We start from the raw sequence: 27667 nt of genomic DNA on the forward strand, positions 1-27667 counted from the left end.
GGTTTTAAAATAAAAGCAAAACTCATGTAAAAAGAGGTTAGATTTTCTTCTATAAGATGTACATATTTGAAACAAAAAAGTTTCCAAACCGACAAAAATAAATCCAAAAGAATATCAATAGTAATTTTAGTCATTTTGTTGTGAAAATCCATTGCAATTATTACATAAAAAATAAAAATCTGCTAAAACCAGTTATATCTGTATTTAAAAACGTAAGTCTATTCTTTATATTTTTAGCCAATATAATGAGCCATTGTGAAATGTCCAAAGAGCCACTCCGGAGCTGCAGGTTGCAGACCCCTGGTCTAGCATAAAAATCCTTTCAAAATATAACTGTGACCAATAATGTAATTTGATTGATAATGTGATTTATTTTTTCTTTTCTGTATTTGTGTTTGTTTCTCAAGATTTTGTATATTATTGGCAAATTATGTTATTGGCTTACTATAATTTGAAAATAGCTAAAGTTTTTAAGAACTGCTAGGTTATTGGTTGCTACAAGGCAGGATGAATCCATGCTCTCATGATGTTTCCACCAAATTCTGAGCCTATCATCAGAAGCTTTGGCGCTTCAGCTGGTTGGCTCAGAATGGTACGATGGATGGTTTGGATCTGAAATTGAGACTCATCAAACCAGCAACGTTTCTCCATCTTCTATTCAGTTCTGGTGAGTCTGTGTGATTTGTAGCCTCAGTTCCTGTTCTTAGCTGACAGGAGGCACCCGGTGTGGTCTTCTGCTGCTGTAGCCCATCTGCTTCAAGGTCGGACGTGTTGTGTGTTCAGAGATGCTGTTCTGAAGACCTTTGTTGGAACCAGTCTGCACATTCTCCTCTGACATCAACAAGACGTGTTGGACCAGACAACTGCTGCTCACTGGATATTTTCTCTTCTTCAGAATATTCTCTGTAAACCCTAGCTGGTCTTTTGGTTGTGTGTGAAAATCCCAGTAGATCAGCATTTTTCTGAAATACTCAGACCAACAACCATGCAGCATTCAAAGTAATTTAAATCCTCTTTCTTCCTCGTTCTGATGGTCTATTTTAACTTCAGCAAGTCGTCTTCATCATGTCTTCATGACTACATTTGTTGAATTAAATATTTGTGTTAAGGTGGACCTAATAAAGTGGATGGTGAATAAAAAAAAAATAATTATATATATATATATATATATATATATATATATATGTATATATATATATATATATATATATATATATAGTGTTCATTTATAGGCTACTAACATACAGAAAAGTGAGAGGAAAACAACTAAAAGGGAGACGGGAAGCACATGACAGAAAACGTTAGAAAGTTATGAATATATAGGATATACACACACAGAATGGCAAAAGGTTCGAGGAACTTTTTGTAGTTCTGGTCTTGATGGGGTTGTACCGTATAACCACCACCAGATGTCGCTAAGGTATTTTCCTTACTGTGCACATTTACCGCAATGTGAGCTGTTTCGTTATTTTCTAAATTAAACTAATTCAAATCATGTTCCTGTCTCTGAAACAATACATGAAACTCCGTAATTGTTATGAAATAATTTAAGTTGTTAAAATCAGTTGTTTTAACACTAAAGTCCAGTACTTTGAGTAAGTCTGATTTATAAACCATTTTCGAATCTTTAACAAAATAACCCACTTTAAGAGCAGCATATTTTATCTGTAGTACTCAGGTATGGAGAACATTTAGATCATATAAACTGGGTCAAAGTAATCGATTTATTTTTGCATCATAATTAAACTTGTTTAGACGTCAGCTGTCCGCCGATTTTCCCCGCAGACTATTTTGGAGTTGAAAACGTTTGAGTCATCTTTACAACCTTCGTTTTAATCTGTTAAATGACAACGCGGCGTTAAAACCGTCTTTTTTCTAACGGAAATCTCTACAAGGCTGAGAAACGGCCAACTCGGCGGCGCTCGCGCCTCCTCAGCCCTTCCCTGCCTTATCCATCACCATTTGAAGACTTGTGCTCACGTGCCCTCGCTGTGCGCCCCCTTCCAGTTGGAACAGAGCATGCCATACATCGTCCACTTCCAGATAAGGGACTGCGGTCTCGCCCCTCCGGCGGAGTCGATCCCCCGGAGCTGCAGCCCGTGGAGCCGCCGCCTGCCGCGGAGCGGAGATTCAACCTTGGAGGAGGACGAATGCTGCGTTTGTTGCAGGTAATGCATGACTTCCTGCGGCCGAGGAAGGACGGGGCAGATCTACAGGGTAAACACTGCTGTGTCCTGCCGCATGCAGCTCCCCATCCGACCCGCCGCCTGCTCCTCCTGCAGCTCGGACAGAAGGCTTGCTTTTAGGGGATAACACCGCCGCTCTCCAAGTGAAATATTTCCGTGAAGTTGTGTTCGGGATAGGAGGCTGCGGCGGGCCGAGCTCCACACCGAAGCCTACTTTTGGTATCCTCCACCCTGACTTTGCTGTGTCCGAGCTGCGCGGCCATGCTGCAGGCTGCACCCTGTGACCTGTTCCCGACCTGACTGGGATTAACAAACTCACCGCTCCCATCTGAATATTATTGTTTATCTTCTGACCGCCTTGTAGTTTCTGCTTTAGCCCCGAACTGACCAGGTTTTACCTGGTAAATGTGAGCAGAGTATCTCAAACATTAATCAAAGCTGACTCTGCATGACTGCTCTGTGGGACCAGCATTCTCTTCATCACAACCCCCAGTGAGGCAGCATCATGGGTGCCAAGCAGACCAAAGGCCAGGAGCTGGGGGGAGCCAGTCCTCAGCACAGCTGGAAGCGGACCCCCACCAAGGAACGGGGAGACATCTTCGCCGCCCTCATGCTGAAGTCAGGAGACCGGCTGAGCCGTGGCGGGACGCCACCGCCTCCTTACCAGCGACGCATAGGAATGATCCAGGAGATGATGCTGATGGCCAAACAGGGGAAGCAGGACGAGGCCACAGAGATGTTGAAGACGCTCCGACAGGTAGCTGTGTGTTTGTCTGTGATTGAGTTAAAACCTTCAAGAATATCTCTTGTTTATTTACATACTCGTATTAATCTCCAAGTTGATGCCTTCACTGATACTGAAACAGAAAAAACGCACTGAATAAACTTCACACATACTTCCTTCCTCCCTTGCTGCATGGCCAGGTCTGTTTTGTTCAGACTGGCTTTGCTACAGAGTCCACCATGCTGTGATCTACAGCCTCTCTCTGCCTTTCAAGACATTATCAACACTTTGCTGACTGCTGCTGTCGCTACAGAGAAAATGAAAACACTTAACAGACGCGAAGAATCTGCTGTGATGAGATAGAAAAGGAAAGCAGGAGAATGAAAATACCACCAACTGAATGGAGGAGCTGGAGAGCTGAACGGGCATCTGTGCGTGTAAGAGTGAAATTATGACAAGAAGAAAACAAACATCAGAAGGTATTCAGTGTTTACCAGCTCTGATTGAACCACAGGGAGCAGAGCTTCAGGCTTCAACACACACAGCTATCTTCCTTTGGGCTTTGGAGATTTCATTTCTTTCTTTAACGCTACTGATTATTTGCATTATGAATCCTGACTCAGTGGCAAAAACAAACCTTAATACAGAGGCCAGTCCTACACACACACACACACACCACTGAGTGCCTAAGATGTGAAAAATCTACAGTTATCAATAGAATTGTAATAAGCTACATCCATGAAATGATATAAAAACAACTATGTACTAGACAGCTGACATTAACCAACTCTGAGGGTGGACTGGATTTTCCTGTAATACCTCTTTTTACCACTAGATGGGGCACTAGTCATTATCGGGTTTATTCTGTCAGAGACAAAAAAGAAATAGCAGCAAAATAACCAAGGGCTGAACGATTTATTATATTTAAATACAAATTGCAATTTATCAAATGTTGCAATTAGTAAATTGCAAAGAAGCATGGTTAATTTTCATGTCCGATGGCGCTTGATCCAGGCGCGGTCCACGGTTTTACATATCCACTCGCTTCAGACGTAATTCCTGTCGTCTTCACTGAGCGACAGTTATTTAGGGTGACCACCCAGATATGTCCTCTTTTTGAGAGTTAAAAAGTGTGTCCGGCTGGGATGTCAAAATTATCTGAGATTTTGTTCTATCAGCCTCAGATATGTTTACACTGGATTTGTGTTTCATTCCCCACACTTGTTTTTTAATCTCCACTCTATCACAAGGAGGCAGCTCAGTGCAGAGAGGACAGAGTAACTGGGTGTTTGTGCAAAACAGCAGAGAAAGTGTGAGTGACTCTCCCTCCTTCTCGGATGAGCTTCACACCCGTGGGGGATGCGAAACCCATCAAACTTTTCCTGGTGAGAGGGTTCAACACCTTAATAAGACGAGGTAGGCTACATGTTAAATGAAACATCATCTGATGCAACACTCCGCTGGGAAGTCATGTCATTTTCCATAAATGACTAAAACACTGAGACAAAAAACACAGTGGACAGAAAACAGCTCAACTTCTGAAATGTCCTAATGAAGTGAATGAAGGCGGTTTTACTAAGTGTACTCACTCTAAATATTCTTATGGACTCGACACACGGGAGGCGACAACGGTGACAGAAACTCATCGCCACCCAGGTGAACCCCATCACACGGGGGGCGACAAACAGCAGCATCGCACTTTCACCTTTCACCAAGAAATTTGATTGGTTATGATATTGGAGGGAATTTTGACATTTTCAAAACAGTCAATGACAGATGAGGCATGATGGATAAAAAGTCAGAAGTTGACAGAAATCTTGCCATTGACTCTACTGCACAAAAGAGAAGGACAACCCTGGGTTCATCCTATTTTACAAACAAGGAAACAGCATGGTGAATATCATCGTTTGATGGCGGACCTCAAGGCTGATCCAGATAAATCCAGGACCTGCATTTGGACAAATTCACCCTTTTGCCATGTGGCTGCCTTTTTATTTACATCTCTATAATCTTTACGTGAAGTATCATAAAGTCTGGGAACGTCAGACACAGCTAAAACTATCTGTTCCTCCATGTTGGAAGTGTTTGCAGACTGCACTGTCTAGCCTGCTCTCAGCTCGTTGGTCAGTCCATGAAGCCCCTCGCTGGTTGGAGGAAGGCAGCGATTATCGCCTCATTGCACAAGTTCCATAGGAAATAAATAGCGAAGTAGCAACGTCGCCTCCCGTGTGCCGAGCCCATTAGAGTTTAGATTTCAGATAAAGTGCTGACGTTTATAAAACCTACTAAGAATATTGGATCCATTTTAAGCTGTAATACAACTCAGACATTTCTAGGAAGAAATGAGGCCCTGTGATGTAAATGAATAACAGACTTTAACAGACTTTAGTTTTTACTACAAGGACTAAGCACAAGCCTGTTCTAGAGGAAACATTTTAGTGTTTGGCCACAGGTTGCATCTTGGAGTTGGATGTAAAGCCCTTCATGTCTCAGCTTTGTGTCCTTGTTAGAATACAGAGCAGGTAATTTCTAGATGTGATAATCCTCCATCTCATATAGAAAATATATTTCTGAACAGAAGCTGGAACTTTTTTTTTAGGAATTGGAAGATTAAATCACAATTTATGTCAGAAAAATCACAATTAATGTTATCATTGTTAGACAATTTAAATGAATTCTTTAGACTTAAAAAAAAAATATATATATATATATATACAGTCTGTATGTACAGTACAAATGTTTAATATCTTTAACTTTTAAACTTTAATTAAAATAAGACCTAAACAAATAGAAACAGTCTTATGTTGTTATGAGACCGTGAAACTGATCCATCAGGATAAGCTCAGGATAAGAAGGTTTTTTGAAGGACTACATGACAAGCCCTCCAATACACCCTCTTTAATGCTTTTTATCATAAATATTTGTCATATTTCCTATTTACCGGAGCCATTGTCACTGTTGCTCAGGGGAAGTTGTGCGTGCATGTCTGGGTAGGGGTGTGCCGGTTTGGACGGCCGTGATACCATTGAAACAGAGCTGTTGACACTACTTCATATTTCCCGTTCCATGGGCTATAACTTTATTGTGGAAAACTGTAAGAGAATCAGAAGTAGCCTATGTCTTTTTTTAATCAGGAGCAGGACAAGCCCAAATAAGCAACTACACTCAGGAAAACAAGCCCAAAAACCCTCCAATGACAATATATGCAAGCGACAGAAGGCATCCTAACAGATACCCGAGTCACCTCATCTGACTCCTCTTAATGCGGAGTTCTGCTCTGAGCCTCTCCTGGACAACCAAACTTCTCACACCTTGTCATCTTAAGTGAGAGTCTATACACCCTGTGGAGAAATTCAGTTTGGCTGCTTATATCCACAGTCTTGTTCTTTTGCTCGCTACCTACAAATCATGTTTAGGTGAGGTCAAGCTCGACCGGGAAATCAAGAGCTTTGTCTTTTGGTTCAGCTCCTTTTTCACCATGAGAGACAGATGCAGAGTCTGTATCACTGTGGACGCTACACATGCCCATGTGGGTTTGTTTTGGCCCAGTTATTTAACACTTAATGAGAAGTTTTGTCCATGCAGGGCGGGGTTCTGCATGCGGCGGTTTCCTTGTCGTTGTATAGATTTTCGTACTTTCTCGCCACCTCAACTAGCTGTGCCTTCAAACTATCCATTTAAATTGGCTACAAGGTGTAGAAATGTGGGTAAACACAGCAAAATATGCACGTGTCGGACAATAATCAGGAGAAATGTCTCGTGGTCAGACATGGAAGAGCTTGGGAAAAGTTCTGATATAAATACAATCAAGTCAGGACCACTAGGATCTGATGCAGCTCCATGTTTTACTCTGATGGCATTGATGTGGACACAGAAGCTGTCCTCCATAAACCAACAGATGAGCTAGTTTTCTTCTTCCTTCTGTGTCTTCTCCGTCAGTGATTCATGATGCAGCACCACCTCTCACATGATTTAATTTGTAATTCAGGAAATATTCAAGCTTTGGCAGCACTGGTCTGTCATCCCCAACCAATTTTCATCAACTTCTTAAGAACATTGTAATTTTTCTGATTTTTCATAACTGACCAGCACAAATACAAATGAAAACAGCAGGTAAATCTGGGGCAAAAAATCCCACAAAAACTAGTGTTTTATGTTATTTATCAGACACTGATTTTATTTATCCCCTCCTGTTTCCTCCTCTGACCTTTTCTGTGCTGAGAATGAAGGAATCATTTTTTTGTTTCTTGTCTGATATTTTTTAAGTGGATAAATATGGTTCTTGGAGTCTGCGCAGCTGGATTAAATGAAAATGCCAAACAGAAATGTGATTACTCTGCTTCAAGAGGCAGAGGGTACACAGCAGCATTGCTGGGCAGATGATTTATAGAGTCTAATAGAAAATGTTAAGTTGGCATCATTTTAGATAATTGGGTTTGTTGATTAGTCTGCTACTACCTTTGAGCTAACCAATTATTTGATCAAATAATTGGAGTATATCTGATTTTAAGATGAGGTTCTGTTTATAAAACATTGTTATTCTGTCTGAACCACACCTATACTAGGCTACAAGCCCCTTAAACGTGCACCCAGCTGAATGTATTTGTGTGCCTGAATTAGCTGTGAATCTGGTTCTGGACTAGATTTTTTTCCCTCCACCATCATAAATTTAAATATGAGCTTCATTATTGGGTCCTTCTGCCCCGGATGTCCTTTCCTTTTGTTTACTGAAGGCACTCGAGCTGTTGTATTGGTCTTTCTCCATCTTTGTTCATGGTCAGCTGGGTTCAGAACATCCCTTTGATGCTGAGCGCTCTAATTAGGGTGGATGGTGTTCTCTAATGAAAGAAGAGACCGAGCTGTTTTGCATGTTGTATAAATTGCTGCAAGTATGTCTGTACACACTTAACCCTAAGTGCTCAAAGAAATTCACTTTGTATGGTCATGCTGTCGCTGTCATGTATATTTCATGAAGGTCTTTTGTTAGTAATCTACTGCATCTCCGGATGGTAAATATTATTATAAGAAGCAAAAAAAAAAAAAAAAATAAATAAATAAATAAATTGATCTTTTGTTTTCTTTTATTATTATTCAAAAAAGAGGAGAACTCCACATATTTAGTTTTAAAGACGCGCTACAAAACTTTAGCAGGTTTTCTCAGTAATGTCGCCCCTAACGACGGGTAAAGCTTGTTACATAGGCAAGGCGAGGCAAGGCAGTTTATTTGTATAGCACATTTCATGTACAGGACAATTCAAAGTGCTTTACATAAAACAAAGACATTACAGATATTTAGAATAGTAAAAGGCATCAATACATAATCAACACATAATCAAAATAAAATAATAAATTACATTAAAATGATTAAAAGCAAGATAAGTTAAAAAAGTTAACATGCAGATTTCATGCATAGGTGCATGAGAAAAGAAATGTTTTTAACCTGGATTTAAAAATGTCTACATTTGGTGAAAGTTTAATCTCCACTGGCAGTTTGTTCCACTTGTTTGCAGCATAACAGCTAAATGCTGCTTCTCCATGTTTAGTCTGGACTCTGGTCTGGACTGGTTGACCAGAGTCTTTGGATCTAAGAGCTCTGCTAGGTTTATATTCTCTGAACATATCACAGATGTATTCTGGGCCTAAACCATTCTGGGATTTGTAAACAATCAGAAGGGTTTTAAATTATATTCTGTGACTGACTGGAAGCCAGTGTAAAGATTTCAAAACTGGTGTGATGTGTTCAGATCTCTTAGTCCTGGTTAAAACTCTAGCAGCAGTGTTCTGGATGAGCTGCAGATGTTTAATGCTCTTTTTAGGAAGTCCTGTTAAAAGACCATTACAGTAATCCAGTCTACTGGAGATGAACGCATGGATGAGTTTCTCCTGGTCTTTCTGGGAGACTAAACTTTTAATTCTGTTGATGTTTCTGAGCTGGTAAAAAGCTGTCTTAGTGACAGCTTTGATGTGGCTGCTGAAAGTCAGATCTGAGTCTATCAACACTCCCAGGTTACGAACTTGGTTGGTGATTTTAAGAGCCCGAGTCTCCAGGTGTTTGCCAGTGCTGACCCTCTTCTCTTTGCTACCAAACAGAATAATCTCAGTTTTGTCTTCATTTAATTGTAGGAAATTCTCCCTCATCCAGGTGTTTATTTGCTCCAGACACTGACACATTAAGTCTATTGGACTGCAGTCATCTGGTGACAGAGACACATAAAGTTGTGTATCATCTGCATAACTTTGATAACTAATGCTATAGTTCTGTAATATTTGACCCAAAGGGAGCATATACAAGTTGAACAGAAGAGGTCCAAGGACTGACCCCTGGGGGACTCCACAGGTCATGGCCACTCGCTCGAATTCATAGCTGCCGATCGTAACAAAATAACTCTGGCCTTCTAAATAGGACCTGAACCAGTTAAGAACCGCTCCAGAAAGTCCAACCCAGTTTTCCAGCCTGTGCAACAGGATTCTGTGATCTACAGTATCAAATGCAGCACTGAGATCCAACAGAACCAGAACTGATACTTGACCAGAATCAGTATTCAACCTAACGTCATTTAACACTTTGACCAAAACTGTTTCAGTGCTGTGATGAGGTCGGAAGCCGGACTGAAATTTATCAAGATTTCCACTTTCATTTAAAAAGTCATGAAGCTGGTGAAATACAACTTTTTCAATAATCTTGGAAATAAAAGAGAGGTTAGAGACATGTCTATAGCTGTTCATTATAGAGGCATAATCCACCAGAGGCAAGAACTTTCTTCTTGTTCTCACGGTCGCAAAAACAAGATAAAAAGTCTGTTTATGTCCGGTCAGTTCATACTCCACAAGAAGCTTTGTCCGCAATGGGGCGGGTATTGCATGCAGCGGTGTTTGTGTATTTATATACCACATGCTGTATTAATTTTCTTACTAACTCACCACCTCAATCCTGCAATAAAAAAAAACAAAAAACTTTTCCCTCATTTTTGGCGCAAATGACGCTGCTGTCATCCTCTCTGTGTCTGCGCTGCCTCCCCCTCTCCCTCTGTCTTCTCAAAGTCAGTGGTGCTGTGCAGATGTTGAAGACGCAGGGCTGACCATTTAGAGGCCATGAATGTTGTGAGAGAAATTATGAACAGGTTCTGAGATATGAATCAGAGCAGGACTCTTCTCAAACAAAGTAGCTGACAGGTGTTAGGATTTATGCAGGGGCGGGTCTAAAAAAGTTTTAATGGGGGGCCAGTCAGGGGCACTGGCCAGGAAAGGTTTGCTTGGGTGAGCCTGCATTGTATGACGTTTATCACTTTACCACAAAGACATACACTTACATACTTTTTAGACAAATCACCAGTTGAATCAGAGTTTCTTCATCGATGTTGGCTGTTTAACTTCAGTCATCACATCTGGTGGTTTTATGGCAGATATAATCACCATGGAGACGGTTGGTAGGATGATGGTGTATGAATTCTGCACTATAGACCATGGTAGAGATGATACAGAACAATACAAGTACATTACATGTTGTGTTTATTGACCCTTGGACATACAGACATAGTTGCAAATGGTGAATAATCACAATTAATTTATTTGTAAGCTGTGATTATTCTAATAAAACATTGTAACCATTTCATAGCCTAAATATGCATCTGTCTGCCAGAGGCTACTGGACTTTGTTCATATGTCTCATATGTTTTTCCAGTATTGTTCAGTCTCCAGCCTTGGTGAGTTAGCATGTGTGGTATTTTTGTTTGTTTTGGCCTCTATTTCTGCTTGGAGTCTTTGTTTGGCATTTTCCAGTATGGCCCGACTGATTAATCGGCCGATATTAGCCCTTTTCAAAATGGCCAATAATCGGCCGTTGTTTTGCCGATTATACGCCAATCTAGTCTTACTTTCCCATCAAACAGTAAATGCTGTTAAGTGTTGGAGTCTGCAGAATGATGTCCTTGTGGTGTTTGTCCATTAGATGGAGCTCTGACTCCATTCAATCCCACAGCATGACTCAGCATGCCTCCAGTTCAGTTTAACTCTGTTTGCCATGTGTAATGACGAGTGATGCATGCTTTGTTGTGTCAGTTTTTTAGTTACGCTGCATTGCTAAAGTTGTGCTAAATTAGCTTAAGGCGCTCCCCATTGTAATGTTTTAGCTAACTGCTCTAAGCGGAAGTCTTATTTTGAAGTGTGAAGCACCGGAACAGGATGTGCATGTAAAATGTTAGAGCATTGCAACGTTGACTTGTAGCCATAGTAGCACATCAAGAATATGCAATAAAGAACCGGCTGATGTTGGCAGTTAACATATATCGTGTGGTTAAGTGATTCCTATAAAACGGCCAGTCATGTCACCCGTCCATGTTAGCAATAACATCGCTGTTATCCCAACCTAGCATAGCATTAGCTAAGTAGCCAGGAACTGCAGAAATAACACAAGTGTACAAAATATCTGAGAGCACAAAACGAGTGTTCATCAATCCGTAAGCTGCAGGTTGAGACTTATTTTAAGAGGAGAGATGTGAAGGCAGAGGGGAGGAGGTTTATTCACTGCAGCACTGAAAATTTAACATTATTAATATTACAGTCTGTCTTCAGCCACAGTCATGTCTTCCTTAGTTTTGCTTTGTCAGAAAATACTAATGTGACACGGGCTGTAGAAGTGACTCACTATGTGTTACAATTATTGCCAGACCATTTGTGACCATTATATCTAAAATACAACTCTATCAAAGATGACATTTTGACATTTGAGAAAAGCATATCTGGTTTTTATTTTGGTTCATATGCCATGATATGTTTCATGACAAAGTATTGGAGTAAAGAAAATGTAATTTAACATTAAAGGGCATCAGAAGGCTGCATAAATAATGTTTTGCTAACTTCACTCATGTTGGTTAACCTTATATATATTTTTCTACCTGTACTTTAACCTACTTTTAATTTGCATCAGCAAGAAGTACAAAACAAGATGTATTTAATTTATTCATGATTTATTTATACAATTCATTTATAGATGGACTCTTTTTTTAAAGGTTATAATTTCCCAGTTATTTAATGCTTTGTTGTATGTTTTGGGAAATTCTTTGGTTGTAAAGTTAAACATGTAAGGACAACATATTGTGAAACAGTAAAATATTTGCCTGTAATTCATATCTTTGTTGGTGTAAGCATTAAAGAACCAAAAATGAAGTTCATTTATTCATTATATATTTTTTTAAAAAATCGGCCAATTAATCGGTAATCAGATTTTTTTCTGCCAAATATCAGAATCGGTATCGGCCTCAAAAAATCCATATCGGTCGCGCCCTAGTTTCCAGAGCCTCAGGTATGGGTAAATGAAGGTACCTCTTGGTGCTTTCCTAGTTGTACCTTTCTGGAGTTCTGACTATTGACAATCCTTGTTGTGACAATCTATGTTGCTTTGATTTTGGCTTCTAACGTCCTCCTCCATGGTGCCTCCTTATTGCCCTTTATGTTACTGATATGTTAGCCGAGCATCTCCACATATATATATGTGGGTATGTGTGTGTATAAAAACTGCACACAAAGTTGACTGCTCATTGTCTTGTACCTGTGTTCAATTGACCTGGTATAGTGGATGCTGTGGCCCATGTGGGCAGTTTGTTTCCATAAACAGAGGCAGCTGGTCAGGTTCAGTCCCAGTGTCTCCCTGGGCCACTTTCTTATCTACCTACTGTAGAAGGACAGTAGAGCCCACGTAATATTAAAAATTGAAAATGTGGAACACACACATTACACAAATAGCATTTCACACACATTTTACAATTTCTCTATGGAGATAAAGTATTTTTATTTGAAATGTTAATGGCATCACAATGATGTAACGACTAATCGATTTTCAGACTAGTCGACTTCAAAAACCACTTAAAATGCCCATCCCAGTAAGTCATTCATGGCTTGTGGCTGCATGAAGTCAACTGGAAACAATGTGATTCTGTGCAACCTGGTAACTGGCAGCACACATAATACACACCTGTTGATGAAGTAATCCTGGGTTTCTGTCCCAGTGATGCCATTCTGAACTGACAATACAGCAGCTGATTAATATGTATGCGTGTCATTCATTTAAAGCTGCCGTCATTATTTGCTCCCCCTCCTACGCAGAACAAAAGGCTGCATGGAAAGCTCAGTGAGTCATACTTCCATGGAGGATACTGAGAATCTCTCCCTGGCTCTCAGTCCATTTTGCCACTGAACTGGTTATGAATTGTCCACAAAACAAATCCAAACGGACATGAAAATGTTTCTGCAGATGCTCATGTTTGGGCTGAAACATATGTGTGTGTCCTGATACACACATTGTCTCAGAAACTGTGTGAAACACTAACATTTACGGCAAAAATAATCACCAGCACGACACATTATGAATTCAGACTGTTATAGCAGAACTGACAGTACATGTACAGCATGATTATTTCCAATAAATACTCTCTAATAAGCAATAAATTTATTTATTTTTCTCTTCTTGTTGCACTGAGGTATTTTTAGGGCACAATACTTTATTCAACATATATTCAGAGGCAGGTCTAGAGATTTTTTTTACTGAGGGCCAGGGCATAGACTGGGAGAACAGTGGATCATGTAAAGGATGCTTAAAACCTTTAAAAGGAAAGATCTAGATTGTATTAAGTAATTAACAGATTATTACAAGTGAAGTGGTCCTCTCATGTTAAAATAAAGAAGAAAATAGAAAATAGTTAATGGATTTTTTTTCAGCCAGTGGTTGTTTAATTTAGGAAACATTAGGAAAAAAGTAACAGCCACGATTGCAAAGACAGAGACTTGAAATATTTAATGGGCAATGAAGATATAAAAAAACAGCTTTGAGCCCAATCAGAAGTTATCAGGTTTCTTTCAGCATACCCAGACATTTGTTAAACTTATATAAGATAGCACTTTTCTAGTCACATGTTGACCACTCAAAGCTACAAACCTTGCACTACTACTGTCACATTCTTTTGTGACATACTAAGTGCTTTCTACTATCACTCACATTCATACCCAGTAGACACATCGGGAGGCAAAGTGGGGTTCAGTGTCTTGCCCAAGGACACTCTTCCTCCTGAGCTACAGCCACCCCATGTAATTTTGCATAGTTCTTACACGTGGTGGATATATGACTGTTACATCCAGTTGAAATAAAATAGTCCTTGTCTTTCAAGTAGAATTAAAACTAACTGAGAACTGGACTGGAGATTCCCAACCAATTTTAGAATATAAACAGTCAAGGCTTCTCTTGTATATAAGATTTTTAATCTCAGCCGGACCATCTGTTAAATAAAGGAAATTAAATTATTATCCTTGTTAAGAGTATTGATGTAGAAATAACAGATAAAAAATCCTGATAAGATGTGGCAATCATCACCTGTAGCCAGATGTATCTTCTGTTACCACAAGCATTTTTTACACTTTCGCTCCCTGATTTTACCAACTCTAGCAACGTTGCCTTTAATAGAGCTACTTAACATTTCATAATATTCCATATAGTTAAAGGACATGAACTAAAATCAAATGGAATTTTACTCAACACTATTTTTATCTTCATTCTTTTGCTGCAAAGACACTTTTGGCCCTTTACCATGTTGCACCTGACATCAAAAGGGGAACATGTTCAATGTGTAAATTATGTGTTGCGTTCACTTGTACTTGGGCATCTGAGGTTTAACTGAATAAAATAATTGAATTATAAAGAGTATCTATTGTAAATGGATATTTGTTAGATGCGGCTGTCTGCCTTTCCATTACATTTTTTCGCAAAATAAAAGCAATATTTCTAAAATATCGACAAAGTGCAACTGCGATTTGCAGGAGTTTCCATTGAATGGGGTTCAGCACATTAGCCGTTATTCTCATAAAAATCCTCATCTCACAAGACCCCACTTTGAGGAGGATGGAGATTTCAAATTCTTTGTAACACTGCATTTTGCTGTTTTGCTATCAAGGATAGCAGTTATATTTTTTCTTTAATTATTTGTAAAAAGATTTCCGTCTCCTCCCGATTCTACTCATACCATGCTACCTTTACTTGAAATTAACTGGTCACGTGACTCCCATGTCACGTCTGGGGATGTGTGAATGCGAAAAAAAGTGTTTCCATTACACTTTGGCTATATACTTCTATATCAACACGCCTGAAAAAATCACCTCATGAGAGAGTAAAAAAAATTTTTGTGATATTTAAAGGGTTTTACAAGATTTCTGTGTTTCCATTACCAGTTTTTTTTTGTGATATTAAGGTTTTGCACAGTTCTACGGGTGATGGAAATGCACCAACATCTGCAGCCCACCAGTAAAAAGCTCTGGTCCACAAATCTCATTCAGAAGTGCTGGAGAATTATCAAGATAGTAGCTGTCTGATAGTCCCCGTAAAAAGAATGCAGTTTTATGCTGTGCTACAGGCAGATTACGTACTAAACAAAATCTGTATCTGTCCAACGAGTTTCCCTGACTCCTTCCACATTGTTGTGCCCTCAATAATAAAACTTTTTCATTGTAAGATGTCACAATTCCTTCTAAGTGGCAGAATGGCATGATGTACAGCTTCATGCTACCCAGGAAGCCCATGACCTTTCCTCACTCACGACTAACTGCACATTCGTCTCACTTATAGCTAAGAGCAGCAAAGCTTTACTACATCAGTATTGTAGTGGGTTTTACAGTGCTTTCAAGTTTTTTATCCAATTCGTTGTGCCTATAATGCTGCATGATGGATAACTTATTTAACTTAATTAACAATCACATCATATATTTGAATTCATGCAGTGTGTGTCCACACAGCCAGTGGGCTGCTTAAAATTCGCCAGTAAAATCATATACAACTTTGTTTTCTTTTTTAAAATCCCTTCATGTCCTCTAGTTTAATTTTGTACTGTGTTCCTTCACATGGCGTCATCATTCATGCTGACTTTTTATTTAACAAGGCTGCTATTCATGCGTGAAGCTCTTCCAACAGGTTTATACTTTTTCGGCTTTGAGGGGTCTTATGTGACAAACTTTCATTTTTCCCTCAGCAGTGAGCAGTCAGACAGCAGGAAGCTGTGCAACAGGATGTCATTTACTGCTTTAAGGGGGTCAGCAAGTTTACAAAACAGGAAATGTGAAAACGTAAAAGCCTCTTACACCCTGGCTTTTAGTCAAACACGACAGATGAACATGAATGAAAACTACATACAGCTTTTTGAATAGAAAATGGGTTTTACCTAATAATTTATGGGGCATTTGGATTTGGTTCTTTGTCCTTTTGTTGTTGAATAAATGAATGAAATTGGGTAGCTTCATTTCCAATGCCACAAAAAAGAAAATAGTACCACATAAATTTACTGTCCACTTTTTCAGGTCCACCAGAACTGCATTAATTCTTGGTGTGAAATATTCAACAAGATGAAACTTTCCTCAGACGTTTTGCTCCATATTGGCATGACAGCATCACACAGCTGCTGCAGGTTTATCGGCTGCAGTTCCACCACATCTCAAAGCTGCTCTACTGGACTGAGATCTGGTGACTGAGGAGGCCGTTGGAGTCCAGTGAACTCATCGTCATGTTCTAGAAAGCAGGTGGAGATGATTTGAGCTTTGTGACATGGTGCATTATCCTGCTGAAGTAGCATCAGAAGATGCTAAACTGTGGTCATAAAGGGATGGACATGGTCAGCAACAATACTCAGGTAGGCTGTGGTGGTTAAACCAGGCCACGTTGGTACTGAGGGGCCCAAAGTGGGCCAAGAAAATACCCCCCATACCATTACACCAGAAGCACCAGCAGTCTGAAGCGTTGATCCAAGACAGCATGGATAAATGCTTTCATGTTGTTTCCACCAAATTCTGACCCAACCATCTGAATGTGGAGCTAAAATCAGACCAGGCAGCGTTTTCCTTTGTCCATGATACCTTTGTGGTAGGGCTGGGCGATATGGCCTAAAACTAATATTCTAATATTTTTTGGCTTGATCCCGATGCACGATATACATCCCAATGTTTTGAAATCTTCTCTAAAACACTGTGTAAAATTTGAATTCAACATTATCATGCATGAAAAAACACTAGTAGTTAAGAAAGCTGAGCAAAATTTATCTTTTTCCCTTTCAAAAACTTTTTATTTTGAACCAGAAGCCTGCACTCAACCATTTAATAAAACCCAGTGTTTTCCCAACCATTATATTAGAGTGGTGCCCCACCTCCCAACAGCAACTCCCTAGAAGATCAAATTAATTTTATTCTCTGTAATTACTTAATTAAAATCTGATCTTTTTTTATTTAATTATATAATAAAATATTGTTTTATTATTTAGGTTATTTTAATTTTGAAGTAATCTAAGGTCTTCTTTCCTCTAGAACAGGTTTATATTTTTACCTTTTATTATAAAAACTAAACAGCCTGGTTTTATCTTATTCTCATGTTGACATGTAATTACGTGTACATGTCAGTACCTGCGTGCACACACAGGTGAGCTACACTCCCATCAGCTGAGAGAGAATGTGGCGTGTCTTTAACAGCAGTATAAAAATCACCGTTGTCTTTGTGGTGGATTTTCATGTCCAGGAAGTTTATGGTTCGGTTTGTTTCCTCTTCATTCAGGAATTTGAAGTTTCCAGTGTTGTCCATTATATTTAAATAATCTGTGAGTTGTTGTGTGTGGACAGATTAGATTTTTTCCAATATGTCTTCTTAACCTTTCCAGAGGGTGGGTTTGTATTGTGTTGGTACTGCAGTTAAGGCTTTTGCTTCCAGATCTTCCATAAAGAAACTGCTCATGATGGCTGACAAAGGGTCTCTCATTGCGAATCTTTCTATTTGCCTGTAAATTTTGTCCCTGAATTTGAAATAGGTGGATTTGGCAGTAAAACGAGGAGGCGGGATGTGTCCTCAGCTGTGAGAGTTGTACGTTTCCTAAAGGTCCGGCCGTTAAGAAGCGTTCTTGTGCAATTTATTGTGTGACGTCGGCGGGGGTTTTGGTGAATAGTGATACAATGTTGTGTGAAATGAAAATTTCGTCAGTTTCTATTTTTGTGTTTTTGAGTTCTTGTGCCAGTTATTTTGCATTTTTGCAAAGTTGATCTGTGAGTTTGAGGATGGTTTTATTATTTCAACCAGCGCTTTTGATGGGTTGTATGTGATGGAACCAATGCTGTCCAGTGGAGGTCCTTTTTGTGAATTTTTGATGTGACATAAATCCTAGGCATAATGCTTGCAGTTTGTAGTAAATGATTATACATGTCCTGAGTTATTTTCTTTTCTTCTTTGGGGTCTTTCTTGATGTGTTATTGTCTCCTAACATAGTTTTGATCTGGGTTGTGTAGGTTTCCGTGTCCATAACCACTGTTGTTCTGCCTTCTGTAGGTAATATAGTGATGGTATTACCCGTTTTGAGTGCATGTATTGCATTTTCTTTGTCTTTTAGAATATTTTGTTTGTGGTAATTTTGCAGTTTTTTTAAATTCCTGCAACAGCGTGAAGTAGTCCTGCTTTTTTTCTGGATTCTCGTGTCTTTTTACAGACTAATTCTCTGTGCGTTAATTTCTTTACCTTTTCTTCTTGCAGTGTTTCTTGAACATTTTTCTTCCCTCTTGTAGTTCCTTGTTGATTTGTTCGTCCATCATTAGATCTTTTCTTGCTGTCTGAATGATTTTTTTTGCATTTTTCGTGTGGATCGGGTTCTTGGTGTTGAGGCTTGCTGGTGTAATATCCTCATCTCTACAACGGAGGTTAAATCTGAGATGCTCCTGATGGGTCGTGGTTGAGTGCCTTGCATGGCAGCTTCCGCCACCAGTGTGTGAATGTGTGTGAATGGGTGAATGTGACGTACATGTAAAGCTCTTTGGATAAAAGCGCTATATAAGTACAAACCATTTACCATTTACGTTGCATATATCGTCCAGTCCTACTTTGTTGGAAACAGGGCTGCATGTTACCACCATCTCGGTTTGTGCCTTGGCTATGAGGGAGGCGTTCAAACTGATCCTTTCTGTGTGGAGTTTGCATGTTCTCCCCATGTACTGTATGTGTGGGCTCTCTTTGAGTACTCCAGCTTCCTCCCATGGTGCAAATAGATGTGTGTTGGGTTAACTGATCATTCTAAATTCTCCCTATGACTGAGTATGTGTGGTTGTCTCTTTGTGTTTGCCCTGTGATGGGCTGGCGACCTGTCCAGGATGCACCCTGTCTCTTTCCTAGCACTGCTGGGATAGGCTACAGCTTCCCCGCGATCCTACGTTGGAATAAGCAAGTATAGAAAATCTTTGGTTGGAACCAGTGCTCATTTGATTTCCTGTTGCATTTCTATCATCTCCAACCAGCCTGTCCATTCTCCTCTGATCTCTGACATCAACAAGACATCCTGGTCCAGACAACTGCTGCTCACTGGATATTTTCTCTTCTTCAGACCATCTCTGTAAACCCTAAAGATGGTTGTGTGTGAAAATCTCAGTAAATACTCAGACCAACAACCAGGTCACGTTCAAAGTCTCCTAAATCCTTTTTCTTCCTTATTCTGATGCTCAGTTTGAACTTCAGCAAGTTGTCTTGACCATGTCTGCATGACTAAATGCATTGAGTTGCTGCCATGTGATTGGCTGATTAAATATTTGTATTAAGCAGTTAAACACGTGGATCTGATTAAATGGCTGGTGAATGTAGATGAACAGGAAGGATGTGTTGCCTCTAAGCTCCATCGCATTAGTGATTATTTAATGCTCTTCTCTACTATGTCTGTAGGACCTGGGCATGGAGTCAACTTCTCTGGATGATGTGCTGTATCGCTATGCCAGCTTCCGAAACCTGGTTGATCCAATCACACACGACCTGATCATCAGCCTAGCGCGATACGTTCACTGCCCCAAGACGGTAGGACATCACACTCATCTGTGCTTTGTTTATCCGAACCATCACTGCTGAGTGCTCAGCCAGCACCATAATCTGAAACTAACTAACTCGCCAAACATTACACACATGCACACACACACACACACAGCAGAAGATGATGTGTGTGATGAACAGTGGTAACCACAGTACACGCCTGCGCATGCTCATACACGCACAGACTGATGTGACTCATTGGGTTGCTGCGATCAGAGGGTCTTCTGACTCATTCTGTCTGACACTATTAGGTTATAGAAGTGCTCTAAGTCAGTGGTTCTCATCTTATTTTCCCTGAGGACCCCCTTCACTCATCTACCAAAGAGCTGAGGACCCCCCGCTCGCCCCGTGTTGAAACCATGCATGGTTTAATTCTTTCATTAGATAGTTCTCAACATAAATTATTCATTCTGGTTGACTTCTTTCCTTTGATAAAAAGTTGAAGAAATTACCAATATGTAATTGGAATAAATGGGTATAAACCGGATGGATAGATAGATTACATTGTTCTGCCTGTTAATAAAAAGATAGAAAACTGATGTTTCTCACCAGATATTTCTTTCTTTTGAGAAGTAGAAAAACAACTTTTTACAAGAAAAACATTACCAAACAATTTCATCTCACAGAAATATGTGAAACATCCATGAAGTCTAAACACTTAATTACATATCTGCAACACATAATTGTTCAAAATTACTTGCCGGGACCACGGAAATCAGGCACTGTTAAGTCTATGGTGGAACTTTGTCGCGGTGTCTGCACGACTTTTCTGATTCTGGAAGTTATGTTTTCTAATACAGAATAAATCTTTTTTTAATGTCATTATGGAAATTTTCTAAAATAACTTTGGTCAGGCTGCTCTCACAAATGGTTTGTAAGATTTCTTATTAAAAATAATGCACAGATATTCATCCACATCCTACTAAATCCTGAGGCCTTCAGGGTTTATTTGGATGTACGAACACTACATGACTCCTTCTTTGAAAAACTGACTTTTGAACCATAACCTCTGCATATTTGAAGTCTTGAAGTAAAAGGGCTTAAAGACACGGGTCCAAGTGTAATAGAGCGCGCTTGACCTAAGCTGTCATGTAATAACTCGTGTTATACCCACCAACTCGGGGCACTGCCAGATGAAATACATTTTCATCCATTTAACAATTAGATTATTAACATCAACAGTTGTGTTCACTGTCGCTTTAACCCTGAACTATATGTTGTTTAGTGTCCTTTCTTATTATCAATACTAATATTAAAGGTGGATTAATAATAGGAGAATAAAATTATCCTTTCAGTTCTGTAAATTAAACAAACCAAGAGTCCATGGCCAGATTTAATTCAAAATTATCTTATTATGTATATGCAGCCATCACACTGACCAATAACATTATCCCAAAGTTCTCTCTTCCAGCAAAGACCAAAGAAACGTACAAGCCAGTTACTAACCAGCCTCGTTCTTTACAACATCCATCCACCACCATAGTTTGTTGTCACTTCATTTAAATTTCTCTCCTCATTCGGCTGCATTTTGTTCAGTAGTAGCTCATAAACAACATTACGTTAAAGCAAGAACTCAGCTAATGGATGTATGATATGTCATGGAAGAGTGTTCATGAGTAATTTGCTTCAGTCATGGTGATGGGAAGTCCGGCTCTTTTCAAAGGTTCAACTCGCTTCCAGCTCCCAAATGGTTATTTATTTAGTATCGCTCTGAGCTTCTGTTTGAGCCTAATTTAGCAATTGCAATGGTTTGTGTTGATAAGCAATTTTTTTTAATTGTTTTCGTACAAACCTATTTTTATGCATTTCTTTGTATTAAAAAAAAGTACCTACTGTTTAACATTTGACTCAAACCTTTAAATGAACAACTAAACAGAGGATCACACCAAAAACAAAGGCATAAATCTTAACATTATGAGACTTTGAAATTAGGAATATTATCATTTTTCAAATTGTGCTCCCAGTTTCGCAGTATCCATATCTTTGAAATGTAGCTAGCTGCTTCTTTTTTGTCCTTCACTCATTTCTTCGCTTTTTCCTGACGTCCTTTCATTTATTGATGCCTGGTTGTCGCAAATGAGTGACAAACCCCCCTCTGGCCTTAGCTTATTTTATTTCTGTATTTATGTTCTGTGGACCTAAGAGTCAAGTTAAAATCTTGCATTATGGCTTTTATGAGGTTGTGAATTTATAAAATAGCATCAGTGTTTGAAAAGCTGTGTGTAGTTTTACCAGTAACTACAGTCAGTGGTTCTTGTTGGGTTGATTTTGTTTACAGGTTTGATAAGAGAGTTGAGGACCACCATCAACCCCTGCCTTATTTTTACCTGCCAGTTTTACAAACTTTTACCGGAGACAGGTGAGATTAACGGATGCATTGCTGCAATGCTCCATCAGGATGAAGCTGGATGTGTTCAGTGGATGTACCTTCACCACATCAAAGCAGAACGCCACTATTTTTTTTTTTTTTTGGATTTTGAAACCTCATTTCTTTTACTTTATTTTGCTGAGTGGGTAGTAGTATATTTGTCATGTGACAAAATTCAGGTGGTAGATTTCTGGTTGGTTAAGTCTTCATGATTTATTTTAAAATGTTAATGTGTACAGACTTTTTAAGTTTTAACAACACAGCTGGCTTTAGCAGTGATACCTTTCTCTGCTAAGATTTAGTTACCTTAGAATTAGCAGAAAGCAACATTAGAGTCACATTTCTGACAAACCTAAACATGTACAGAGGGATAGATGGAGGAAATTCCAATCATGCAATGTCCTAACAGCACTCACAGTATACTTTTCTGCCTCCAGCAAACTGATATTTTTGCTTTTTGCAAAAGGAACAAATTAAAATGATATTTTTTTCAACACAGCACCGACTTTCCAACACTGCTTCACCTCCATCTACCAATGTGTTAATTTATACATCTGTTGTCGTGGTTACGGCTGCAAATATTCCCTTTCCGCCGAGATCAGAGGGTCTAGCAGCTTCGCACTGTTTAAAAAAACGACTTAAACTTTGGCTAAAATCCACACAAGACTATAACCATGATGAAATGCCTCAGCTCACTAATTCAGCACTACTGAATGACACTTCATCCTTTTAAAGATGCTGCTAGAACTAAAGTAGGGCCTTTTAATATTATTATTCACTATTAAGGCTTTTTATAGTTTATATATTTTTAATCCTGTATTTATACTGAGTTGTTATACTGTATTTATAGCTTTTTGCTGTCTTATCTGTTTTTGTTTTTAAATAGTTTGTGAATTGTTTTGTGTAATGTTCTGTTTTCCATATTTACTGTTTGTGTACCTGCCCAGGGACGGCAGATGTAAATTAGCTTTTATCGTGTGATTGTGCATTGTCCCTACAAAATAAACAATAAATTAATTAAATTAAAATTACATAATTTAGTTCAGTTTAATCTGAGTGAAATAAAAACAGAAAGACTGCAGGAAAATTAATCATACATTTTTATAAATAAAAAAAAGGACTGAAAATCTATTTAGCTGAGAGGCTGCATTAATGTATTGAGGTAATTGTGCTGATGCATCAGTAGAGACGTGTTTGTTGATTACATCATATGCATTCAGCTTTCATGAGGACGTTTATAGATCACTCAAGTTAATGAAAGAAACCCTGAAATAAAAATCTAGTCATTTAAAAAAGTTTGAGAAATCTCAGTAAAGTGAAAAAGAACGTAAAGATTTTATGTCGAGATATAATAAAAATAATTTAAGACTCAAAATGACTGAGGGTTATTTTACAAAAACTAAAAAATGCAAAGTATAAAATCATTACCGTTATGCATCTTAATGACTACTAAACTGAGCTTATATGCACAAGACAATATGGTTTAACACAATAACACAATAACGATTCACACACACTCACCAACACTGAACAATAGAAGATGGAGAAACGTTGCTGGTCTGATGAGTCTCCATTTCAGCTCCACATTCAGATGCTAGGCTCAGAATTAGATGGAAACAACATGAAGTCATGGATCCATCCTGCTATGGATCAACACTTTAGGCTGCTGGTGGTGTAATGGTGGGGGGATATTTACTTGGCCCACTTTGGGCCCCTTAGTACCAACATGGCCTGGTTTAACCACCACAGCCTACCTGAGTATTGTTGCTGACCATGTAAATCCCTTCATGACCACAGCGTAGCATCTTCTGATGCTACTTCCAGCAGGATAATGCACCATGTCACAAAGCTCAGATCATCTCCACCTGCTTTCTAGAACATGATGATGAGTTCACTGGACTCCAACGGCCTCCACAGCCACCAGATCTCAACCTGTAGTTGCAACTATCACCATTGCTTCTTTTACTTTTTCTACACAAGAAGATTAACTGGAAATACCGTGATTATCAAGCTTTCACAACGGGTTTCACAATTTTTCCAGTGTGAGAAGCAACAAATGCCACAAACAAATATCTACCCACTCATCCATATGTCTACATGCAACATACAGTGATTTCCAAGCTGTTGACAAACATTTACATTTACATCACTCTCACATCCTCACGTCTTCCTTTCAGCTGTTCATTTCCAAATGATTTTAAAATACATTTAAAGATTAACAGAAGTTGAGCAATTTACACCAGAAAAACATAACGATGTTTAAATGAATTAAATAATCAGGTAACGGAGGACAGGACAGAGTCATGTCAGAAATCATGAGAAAGCAGGGGATTTATTTCAGAGAGCAAATAAGACCAGCAGTCTGACGAAGAGTCTGACAAGAATGACTCATAGCACGTAAAGCTATTTATAGCAGGAATTTATAAACCTGGAAGAATAAAGTCCTCTTGCTTGAAGGATTTAATTTAAAGCATGACTGATATGAATATGAAATGTGTTTTGGCAGTTATGATAAAAAATGTGGAGATGGACAATAATCTCAGGGATTTTATTTTCATTGTCTCATCTGTCTGTCTCTACTTCTCTTTGATTCAACATTCAAGATGTTTTATTGTCCATTTCTGCAGTATGTGGTAGGGATGTTCCAATCCCATTTTTTCTGTCCAATACCAATTCTGATACCTGGGGATTAGGTATCTGCTGATACCGGGTACCGATCTGATACCTGTGTTATGTATCCCCGCTGTGGGACTCCTGTGCTCAGTGTGATGATGCTAGAGATGTTATTGCCAATCCACACTGCTCGTGGCCTCTCACTGAAGAAATCCAGCAACCAGTTGCACAGTGAGGTGTTGAATCCTAGCTGGTCCAGTTTGATGATGAGCAGGGTGGAGAGCAGCACAGATTGCATCATCAGTTGACCGGTTAGCTTGGTATGCAAACTGGAATGGGTCAAGGATGGAGGGGAGGGTGGATTTGATGTGAGACATGACTAGCCGTTCAAAGTACTTCATGATGATGGGGGTGAGTGTGAAAGGGCAGTAGTCATCTAAGGAGGTGGGAGTAGGTTTTTTTTGGCACAGGCATGATGGTGGTGATTTTGAAGCATGCTGGAACAACAGCCTGGCTCAGAGACTTGTTACAGATGTTCATGAAGACATCTTTAAGCTCCTTTGCACAGTCCTTCAGCACACGTCCAGGTAATGTTGTCTGAAACTGTAGTTTTGCGGGTGTTGATGTTGGAGAGTGTCCTCTTCACACTGGCTGCAGACAAACACAGAGCTTGGTCAGGCCTTCTGCATCTCCAGCTCTGAAGGCAGCATTCCTGGCCTTCAGCAGCCTGCCGACCTCTCCTGTCAGCCAAGGTTAGCTCTGGTGACGATGGTCCACGTGTGGGTTACATCATCCATGCTTTTTCTGATGTAGGAAGTGACACTGTCTGTGTCCTCCTTAATGTCTGTGTGGCTTTTGTGTTTGGGCTGCTTGCTTGAAAACACCCCAGTCCGTAGTGTCAAAGCAGTCTTGGAGTGCACGTACTTGGCCACACATGTACTTGCTTCAGGAGGGGTTAGGTGGTCTTCACCCTGGGCCTGTATGCTGGTCTGAGCAGGATAGTGATGTGGTCAGAGAGTCGGATGTGGAGGAGGGGAGAAGCTTTGTATGGTCCTTTCTGAGTTGGGTAGACTAAGACCAAGATGTTGTTTAGGTCTTTAGGTCTGCATGATAAAATCACCAATGAGGATAAGAAAGGCATCTGGGTGGGCTGTCTGCTCCCACTGATGGCCTGAAATAGTTCACAGAGTGCCTCCTCTCTAACAGTGTTGTTATTGGTGGGGAACATAAACCCCGGTCAGCAGAATCTCTGTAAATCCCCTCGGCAAGTAGAGAGGACGCAGCACTTTATGATCATAAACTCCACCAAGGGGAGAACAGTGTGTACATACCAGCGCAGAGTCCTGACTCCAAGCGTTGTTGCTGTACACATCCTCCACCGCTGCAGGGTTTCCCCCCCTGGACTCTGTCGGCTCGGTAGCATGTTTGCTGCTCCAGCTGCACGGCGGAGTCCGGGGCTTTGTCATTCAGCTGTTTCCATAAAAACAACAAATTCTCGTTGAATCCACAAACTTAAATCAACATCCTGATTTAATAAGTGGAAGAGATTTATCTTTCCACTCTGAGATGTTATATTTTATTTATTGGAGATAGAAGGATTTGCACAAACAGTTTGACTTGAAGCAGATTGAAACTCCCAGCCTTACAGTACCAGGTAGTTTTCTTATAAATCACAACTTTGTTTGTGTGAAAGACACACACTCACACACTCACAACATTACTGCTTTTGTTCTGAAACTTTTTAATCTGTCACATTAATGAATAATGAATGAATGAATGCCAGTCTGTATGAGGGACAGGAGACATTTAATTTGATTTAATATGATTTATGTTTAATCTAATTTAATTTGTTTTATTTAATCCAATATCATTTATTTCATTTAGCTATTTTTCATTCATTCATTTCATATTTATTCATTTATTTATTTTTATTTCCTTTTGTTTATGATTGTATTCCATCTTAAGCTGAAAGAATTTAATAAATTTAGTTGTACTTATTGTTGCCTCATATTGAACTTAATTTTGATAGCTAGCCAGCAGCTTAAAATCATTTTTGCTTATTTCAGTGACTCTGTTGTTCAGTTCGTAGAACACACTAATGGTACATTTTTATCCATAAATTAATTTTTCAAAGTTCCTTTCAGGGTAGCACAGAACAGCCTAAATGGTAAATGGACTTGTACTTATATAGCTCTTTTCCAGTCAGCTTAACTTCTCAAAGTGCTTTACGCTGCATGTCACATTCACGCACACACTCACACTCCGATTGGGAGGCAATGCAGGGTTCAGTGCTTACCCAAGGATAATTAGGCATGCAGTCAGGAGAAGCCTGGAATCAATTCACCATCCTGCATGGTTGGAAGACAACTGCTCTTCCTCCTGAGCTACAGCCACCCCAACCTTCCACATCCCCTACAACGTCTTCCTGGAGGGATCCCCAGCTGGGAGATTTAATCCCTCCAACATGATTCTTTTATTTGGGTCATTGCCCAATGAGTAGGAAGTTGGACCAATAAAGATTTCTTGTTTAGGAGGACAGTAGACGTATGATTTTTTTTCACTTGGAGGCTGAAAAATCTTTAGAAGGAGCACATCAAGTGTGTTCACTTAGACCCTGCATCAGGTTGACTGTTGCATTGATCCTAGCTGATCAGGATGGGATGATGCTTCATTTGGTCTGGTTCTTGGTAGGCAGGGAGACCTAAGAGTAGTCAAATGATGGACTGGTAACCTGTTCACCTCTTACCTGAAAGCAGCTGGGATAGACTTCAGCCAGTCCCTCATCCCTCTGAATTGGAATAAGAGTGTATAGAAAATGGATGGATGGCCTAAGAGTGTAATACGAATGTCATCCAACCTTGATGTCTTACAAATGCCAAGTTTCTTGACTACTAAATCCCTAAGGCCACACCACAGAGTTATTTTTA

At 39.5% G+C, this 27667-nt stretch overlaps 1 protein-coding gene across 1 annotated transcript in view; it reads left to right on the forward strand.

Annotated features, from left to right (window-relative positions):
* The first annotated feature begins 1971 nt into the window (after positions 1-1971).
* The window catches only part of lrrc75a (leucine rich repeat containing 75A), a 55530-nt gene continuing 29834 nt past the window's right edge, over positions 1972-27667 (forward strand). Inside the window, exons 1-2 of the mRNA XM_041994456.1 lie at positions 1972-2943; positions 19619-19747. Coding sequence (XP_041850390.1) covers positions 2692-2943; positions 19619-19747 — 381 coding nt within the window. The 5' untranslated portion in view covers positions 1972-2691. The remainder of the gene's footprint in view (positions 2944-19618; positions 19748-27667) is intronic.

This window comes from Melanotaenia boesemani, chromosome 9 (genome assembly GCF_017639745.1).
Source record: "Melanotaenia boesemani isolate fMelBoe1 chromosome 9, fMelBoe1.pri, whole genome shotgun sequence".
Taxonomy (NCBI): Eukaryota; Metazoa; Chordata; class Actinopteri; order Atheriniformes; family Melanotaeniidae; genus Melanotaenia; species Melanotaenia boesemani.